Genomic DNA, 8,505 nt, shown 5'->3' with positions numbered 1-8,505 from the left:
TGTTTATTTTGTAATCAGAAACAGATTTAATCTGAATATCATTTTTTCTGATTTGTCCAAAATATAATACTATCAGAAAAGATTTACTTCCAAAATATTATACATCTTGGCCTTCACTTAATAAATTTGTTGTATTAATGAATAATAATAATAAAACTATTCAAGTAAAATTAGCAAATTATATTAAAGAGGCATTTATAATAAGAACACTGGCTATTGAACGAAATGAATTTGTACAGACAGACAATGTTAATTGTAAATTTATAATAATATTTACATTGTATTGTAATGTTTATATGTTATGTGTTTGATTGATCATATGCATTTGAATTATTATTGTACATTGATATGTTATTTTGTCTTGGCTATATTCTATAATTATTACTTGTAAATGGCCAAGCATATTTATGCCGATTGCTAAATAAAGATTGAATTGAATTGAATTGTTTTCTTTTGTCTTCATATCGACTATTTCTTGTTTTGTTAGCTAAAGCTCCAATTTGACTAAAGTTGATGATTAGCTGTTAGAAAAGTCACAAGAAGTTGACCTCCATTTGGTGACCGTCAGATCATGTGTAAACGTTCATAATGAGCTGATTTTAATCAGATTGGTTAAATCTTATTTGTTTGAGAATGAACAAAACATATTATTAAAAATTGTGTTATTTCTTTCTCGATTATAATATCAATCCTAAAGAATCAAAGCGCAACACATAAAGCACCTTTGTTATGTAATTTTAATGTATACGTAAAGAAGAGTTATAGACATACTAACATGAATAATTCATGTTTAAACAAATATATCTGTTTATAAATTTGGAATTTGAAATGGTGTAAATAAGACAATTTAAAATTAAGAACAAACAAATTACCAAAAAGGCATAAATTATAGAATAGGATCGAAGGTTTGCATTAATTGCACCAAAAGGTTGTTCTTTACAGTAACGTTTATCATTTTGATTTTGCATTTTACTGTACCAATCCCAAAACAAACGACGATAAAGCCAACAATATCCAAACACTTTCCAAAGGCTTTGCACTATTCCTGCAACGACGCCTGCGCGCTTTTGTTGCAGACCTACTTCCTGTTATGTCATTATTGGTGCTGTTTCCTCTACTTCCGCTTCCGGTCTCCGTTCCAACAGAATCGCTTTTAGCAGTAACGACAGGATGTGACGTCACTTTAGATGTTCTGGCTGTTTGTTTATTTGAGCCTGACATAACAATTGTAGTTGATGATATATTTGGTGTACCAGCATCTGTTAGATAAAAGACAAAAAATGTTAAAATGTTTCTGATTTAAAAACTTACATTTTATGTATCATATTCTATATTCAAAGGGATGTTATATGATTCAATATAATTATATACTCGAAACAAAATATTATGCTTTAAAAATGTTATATATAGGATAAGAAGAGCATTGTGTTTGCGTGCGTGTATTTGTGTGTGTATTGGTGCGTGCGTGAGTGTGGTTGCGGCGCGCGCGAGCTTGTGCGTGTGTGTGCGCGAGCATTTACGTAGTATGTGTGTGGTTACTTGCGTGTACGTGCACATTAACTTACTTGGGCCATTGACGGTTAAGACGTTTTTTGTGTGTAAAAGTCGATAAATATAAGCATTAGCCAACATTTTAATCCCAACACTATACAACAGAGTAAAGATTAGGGGGAACAAATGCAACATATTATTTGAAAAATCCCAAGATGAAGTGTCAAATAATATACATTTACATGTATTTCTTTTATTTTCGATTTTCCGCGTGTATCTTTATATACATGTTTACTGAGCTATTAAAATGAACGTGGTTCAAACGTTTTATATTGCGTACTTTTAATAAGGCGATGATTCAGGTAGCTCGAATGAGATTCCGTTTATCCTGTTTATTGCAAAAAAAGACACACACGAGAAACGTAGAAAAAACATAAAAAAGTATTACCGCGATCCAAAGTCGACAGAGAACAATTGCAACCATATTGTATAGAAAAATCTGGACAAGACTGATTTCCAAATGGATAACAGATAAGTCCCGTTTTATGATTACATGTTGCATAGTATTCCCTAATCAAATCAACAGTCATCATCGTAAATGGTTCTGTTCTCTCGCCTCTACAACTTGCATTAATCACTGCTGTTTTGTTGGGACACATTGAGTTCAAGACATCCACCGACTGGTGTTCATAATTTGATCTAGAATACATAGAAAAAACAATGCTGATCATAGAGCATGGAGATGGTCATCAAACTGTCTATTTTAATGGAATAGGTAAGTGAACCTTCTTAACATATTTGATATTGTTTCGTGCTGCTCTGGTCTGACATACAGAAATTCTGATTTTTTATTTGTTTCCACCAAATTCTGATTTTTCTGAAATATTTTTCATCAAGTTCTTTAGTTTTTATACTATGTATACTAAAACTTAAAATTGGTTTTTGACACTTATAAGCAATAACAAAGCATAACAGTCTAATTACTGTACGAAACAAACTTGGATAGTTACGTAGCTTGTCATATTCTTTGCAACACCCGTTATCTTATCTTATCTATTATTTTATGTTTTCCAGTGGATTACTGATTTATCCGTGAAAATTATATTTGATAATTTCACAGTGAAAATTATCAAAATATAATTTCACACTTTTCAATGACGAAACTACTCTTTTATTAATAAGTCAATTTTATTTTTGCTGTCAATTCTGACATTGTCAGGGCTGTTTAGAGAAACGCAAAGCTAAACTTGATAAATAACATGAACATCAAAAGTAATAAAAAGAAGAAAATATCAATTAATTCAAATTACCAATCACCAAATATCGTCTCTATATGTAATGTTTCATTTTTACAGTCTGAAAAATACAATTCCTTACGCATGCAAATCTGCTCTTGGTGATATTTTGGTATATTTAAGTATCCTACAAGCAATAACTGCCTAATGCCATATGAAAACTTGAAAAGTAATGACAGCCACTAGACCGAAGTATAAGTAAACAACCAAGCGTTCGTAAGGCAGCCTTTCAACAATTCCATGTTTTCAAATTTCCTAGCCGCTTTTTGAATAACATTTCATCATATACACAAACAAACTACATTGTAATGTCCTCTATATCTTGGGGATTTACTCATATTTTTGATAATTCCTCTCTATTTTCTCAGAGGAACAGGGAAATTTTTACATAGAGAAAGAAGGATAAAGGATCAACAAATTTTGATTAATTATCACTTTTTAATTAATATTCTCTCTCCCCCCCCTGTTTTTCAAATCCTAAAATAGACACTGCCAGTCTGCTTTATCCTAATTGAATTACCCATTCTGATCACGGATCACCAAAAACACGACATTTTATGTTTAATTAACTACAAGTAATTTAACATGACTTCTAGGTATAAAATATGGCATTGTGTGGTGATAGTCAGACTGGATATCTGCTGATTTCTCGGCAAAAATTGTCATTGCTTCAAATTTAATACTAATTTGCTGATGCTCAATAGAGGGAGATTAAATGCTTACCCGTTCTTCAATGTGACTGATTCGTTATACCATGTCGAATCCCAGCATGTCTTTCCTGAATGGTAAAGAAATGTTTAAATAATTATATGGGTTGAAATATTTGAAGCAATTATGAAACCTCTCTTCAGATTTTGTTTTCAGACATTTATAACTTTTGTCATCAAGGTTTGCTTCAATCAATTAAGCTTTCATTACACTGATTTAGAGCGGTCTCCAGCTTAAGATTAGATATGCTATTTAGGAAATAGATATCAGTTTTGAGTAGAATTATGCTATGTTCGATTTCAAATGCGCAGGAATTTTATAACGAAGGCCGACAGGCCTGAGTGATTATTTTCAAAGAATTTGAACGATAAATCGCGCATTATTTTACTATGTACAATGCAAACAATATAAATATTTATTTCCATTCTAACATTCTTATTAAAAATTGAATTGATATAAATACTCTGGACTACTCTGAGCGTAGAAATAATTTTCCTGACGTCATTTGGTTTATTGATCTGACGTCATATGGCGTGTAAGCTTTCGTTTCTTTGTACTGTGCATATATCGTGTAATATTATACCTCATTTGCATACGCCCTTCTTTATTTAATATGACGTCATCCGGTCCATAAACCGCATATAGACCGGGGGCGGTCCATAATTCTTATATGGACCGGATGACGTCATATTAAATATAGAAGGGCGCATGCAAATGAAGTATACTATTTTATCTTGTTGTTAAATGAGTCTTTTTACTAAATTTGTTGTTTTGCTTCAGATAAATTTATTACATGTTGACCAAAAGTTATGATTTGTCTTTAAATTGATTATAAATTTTATCTATACAGTTTGTGAAAATCTGAAAGTTCGGGTTTTTTTGCCTGTTTAATTTGATTAACAAAACTTGAGTAAGAAAAGAAAAGCATGATTTTTTTGCTGTATCGCTTGAAAATAATGATAAAAAATTCGACTAGGGTTTGATATATTTCACACACTGAACAAATAACTTTTTATTTGAAAGCAAATTATAGTAAAAATGACAGCAACAAAATGGATGAAAGAATTTAGATTCGGTATAATATAACAAATAAAACATGGCCTTTCGGGCAAAATGCAAGTTTACGGACTGGTTGGTCAGACCTCAGACGGTATATGACCCTCAGCTGCGTTTCGGGCCATATACCTTCCTCAGTCTGACCAACCAGTCCGTAAACTTGCATATTGCCCTCAAGGCCATGTTTTATTTGTTAAATAATGCACTGGATGAAACGTGATACAGTAACGCGCTTTCCGGTTACAGTATAGAATTTTCAAGATGGTGAATTATTTGTGGGGAAGAGAGGTAGGTGATTTTTATTCCGGTCCAGTTTAGTTTCTAAAAAAATGTTTTTGTGATTTGCTTTTAAGAACTGGATCCGGTATCTAGTCATACATGTCTTCAGACCCTGCACCGCAGATTTATCTCTATATTGTCTCATAAATGTGCAGATTTGACAGATTAAAAATTCGAATCGAAATTCGTCGTATTATCGCCTTCCTGTCGTATTTTCGCTTTTTGTCTCGAAAATCCGAAATTTAAGCGAAAACACGAATAGACGACAATTTGTCGTCCCTTCGTGTTTTCGCGTTTTTTTTTTGCATTTAGAGGCGAAGAAGCGAAGATACGACATGGCGTAAATCAGCCACCATACCAAATCGTGATATATAAGAGGTTTTGTTTTCACTAAATAGCAAGAAGTGCCGTACGAAAGTAATCGACCTCAGTATAAAAAGTAAGTAAGCGTACGAGGGCGAATATTTTTTTAACGCATATTTCTTACAGATGATAATTACATCCTTTTAAAGATAAAACTCGCATTTTATTAATTTTTTGACGAATTAAAAGCAGGCAATCATTTAAGAGGTCGAATTTTAGTTGGTTGAATGCATGTATTAAAATAAAATGAGCAAATGAATGAATGAATAAATGAATAAATCAAATAAAAAAGCTTATTTTTGCAAGACTTTTTTAATCTTAACCCTTTACCTCAAATACGCGAAACAACGCACTTTCAACCCCCTCTTTTAGGCCTCAAATAGTGAAAAAATGTCCTATTTAAGCCCCAAACACATGTTTTCGTTTGAGAAATATGGATAAAAAAGTGAGCACTTTTTCGGCGCCGGCCCCCGTCCAAAAGATACATCAGGGGGTTGCCAGAGAGGAGATGTGCCCCCTTCTGTTTGGGTGTTTTGAGGGGGGAGGGCGGTAGTCCCCCTCATCGCCAAGAAAATTTTGGAAATATGAGAGGCTAAAAATGACCCCAGGTCGATCATAAGGTAACGTGTAACCAACGTGTAACCAACGATGAAAAGCGTTTGACTCTATCCAAATCTCTTGAGAAGTTGCAGCACTTTGAAATAAATTTTGATGGTAAAAAATCAAGGCAAAATGTTGATTTTGGGCAAAAATCCCAGATTTGGAAACATAAACACTTAAAACATTATAATATGCAAATAAATCTTAATTTAAGATTTATAAAACAACAACAACAACAACATAAAAAACAACAAAAAATCATAATCACACAAAACAAAAAGGAGTACAAAAAAACAAAATACAAAAAAAAAATAAATAAATACAAAAATACAAAAAAGTAAATAAATTGCCCTAAGTACGGCTTGAACCAAAGCCCCAGGTCAACTCAGTTTCCTCACTGAAATAAAAGAGGGTTTGCATTAAGCATCTAATCTCGTTAGAACAAATAAAGTCTTACCACTAACGTAATAAGAACACAGAAGTAAAGGGAAAAAACTGAAATATAACTCCATTTCATTCTCTGTAGAAGTAAACTGTTATCTGTACTTATATTTTATGAGCTTTTATAGCATTGGTGATTGGCATTTATTGAGGCCCGTACTTAAAATATTTTTGTTAAAGGTCACATTTGTATTTCATCAAAAATAGCAAACAAACAAAGAACATATGCATATAGAAAAACGATTAACAACACTTGCTACTATGTATAATAACAACATTGCTTATTATTTCAACTTATAATGGCTGTCAAAGTCCACTATAATCCAGGATCAACAAAGTTGTGTTTGTACAAATTACGCTTACATTTGAACAATATCGAATTAAATCAAGTGATTTTAAGCTGGCTGTTTTGGTGAAAGCACCTCGAGAGGCAGACTTAAGACCTGGGTAATATTTGCAAAATGACCAAAAGAGTCTCTATGGAAAAGACAAATTCATGTATTAGAAATACACTTATTGGAAAAATATTTTTAATCAATTGCCTATATCCTTTTACGCACATGGTGGCTTTACATTCATTATGTTCGAAACTATGCCGATCCATTAGTTTCATCTTTCAATTTGGATTTGTTCGATTGAAGTTCGGGTGGGAAATAAATGGCCCAGGATTTGGACACCTGACTTGGCTCCAAGGCAAGTCTTAGACTCATGATAAGGGCATCTGGCCTTTAGAACAGCATTATCATAGTTACGGTTTAAGAATGGAACATCTGATTTATATTATATAATGCTCTTATTGATAACGCTGAATCAAGACATCTGACCTATAGAAAAGCAGGATCATATATTTGAAGCAGGATTACTTATAGCTATACATTACAAATTTTGGTCATGATTGTCAAATATTTGTTTCAATCATGGCCCATGGTCATTAATGGTCCTATCATGGTTGTGAAAAGATTTATTTTGTAAACATTGCATATGATTTAAAATGTTCTGATGACATCACAGTCTAAATTATACCATTTGAAATTGAATAGAATGATGTTACTAACTTAGATTAATATTTATTGAAGACAATAGAACGATTTATGTAAATTCGATGGTATTCAAAAGGAGTTAACACGGTCTTAATAAGATCGGTTGATAATTAAAGATGATATCAAATTCCTAATAAGATTGGTTGGTCTTCAAGGAAAGACCCACAGTCTTTATAATTGAAAGACGATAGCTATTGTCTTAATTAGATAAGCTGATACTCGAAGAAAATATCACAGTCTTAATTACATCGATTTAAATTGAACGACGATATCATTACATTGGTTTATATTTGAAATTGATACCACAGTATTGATAAGATTTGTGGATATTTAAAGATAATATCACAGATTTTATTATATCGGTTAATATTTCAGGTTGAGAGCACAGTCTGAATAAGATTAGTTAAAATTATCAATTAAATGGTCTGATACTTGAAGATTATATCGCAGTTTGAATAAAATTGTTAAAGAAAATATCTCAGTCTTGGATTAATTGGATTAATCACAGTCAGTTAATATTTCAGGGTGAAATTACAGTCTTTATAAGATTAGTTTAAATTTTAAGAAATTATGACTGTCTTAATTAGATCATTAATTTTTTTTTGATATTTATAGATGACATCACAGAGTTTAAGACATCGGAGCTAACTATAACACACAAAGAAACCGTTTATTCTAAGCTACCACTTTTATTTGCCGGTGGCAACAATCAGAAATATTTTTATGATCTTTTTTGTAAAATAATTTTATTTTGTTTGTTGTCTTCTTCTGCTGGTAAACAGATGGTATTGGAGAAATAAATTTCAAATGGTAAACTTTAAATACTTCTTGCTGATTATCTCTCTTACATGTATATATGTATAGATGAAAATAAGTAAAATCATTTACTGCATTGCTTCGCCTGTAATCTGGACCTTTCCGGTTTTTCGTAGCGGGACATTTAGCCACACCTTTTCCATTCTTTGCTCAAACAGTTTCACAAAAATAAGCACGTGTTCTTTTGTGCGAACCAGGTCAACCAGTGACTGTATTATATCAGTGTAGCCATTGGATAACAAGTAAGCACATTTACATTAAACTGTAAACAACTGAAATGTCCGTTGAAGCCTGACGCCTTTGTAAGAAATGAATGAATGTAGAATTTTCTGTGATCAACTTAAATCTCATTGTCTTTTCATAAAATACGTTGGCATTTTGCAGAAGAAATATGTGCTATCTGCTGTAAATTATTA

At 32.0% G+C, this 8,505-nt stretch overlaps 1 protein-coding gene across 1 annotated transcript; it reads right to left on the bottom strand.

The window, feature by feature from the left end:
- Positions 1-822: 822 nt before the first annotated feature.
- On the bottom strand, positions 823-6,309 carry LOC132738969 (uncharacterized). The gene is made up of 4 exons (XM_060726600.1): positions 6,250-6,309; positions 3,510-3,564; positions 1,940-2,190; positions 823-1,259 (listed from the first exon to the last, which is right to left on the bottom strand). Exons 1-4 carry the CDS (start codon positions 6,302-6,304, stop codon positions 970-972), a joined length of 651 nt encoding a protein of 216 aa, XP_060582583.1. The 5' UTR covers positions 6,305-6,309; the 3' UTR covers positions 823-969.
- Positions 6,310-8,505: the final 2,196 nt, after the last annotated feature.

This window comes from Ruditapes philippinarum, unplaced genomic scaffold (genome assembly GCF_026571515.1).
Source record: "Ruditapes philippinarum isolate M1 unplaced genomic scaffold, ASM2657151v2 ctg3348_1_1_1_1, whole genome shotgun sequence".
Classification (NCBI taxonomy): Eukaryota; Metazoa; Mollusca; class Bivalvia; order Venerida; family Veneridae; genus Ruditapes; species Ruditapes philippinarum.
The sequence above is the reverse complement of the archived record's forward strand: the minus strand, read 5'-3'. Positions and strand labels throughout refer to the sequence as shown.

Bases quoted from the DNA above. Each gene is read 5' to 3' on its own strand.
- LOC132738969 (XM_060726600.1), bottom strand. From the start codon at position 6,304: ATGGAGTTATATTTCAGTTTTTTCCCTTTACTTCTGTGTTCTTATTAC. The intron at 2,191-3,509 runs GTAAGCATTTAA...TATGTATTCTAG, and splicing joins TCAGTCACATTGAAGAACGG to ATCAAATTATGAACACCAGT. The intron at 1,260-1,939 runs GTAATACTTTTT...TTTATCTAACAG, and splicing joins TCTGTCGACTTTGGATCGCG to ATGCTGGTACACCAAATATA.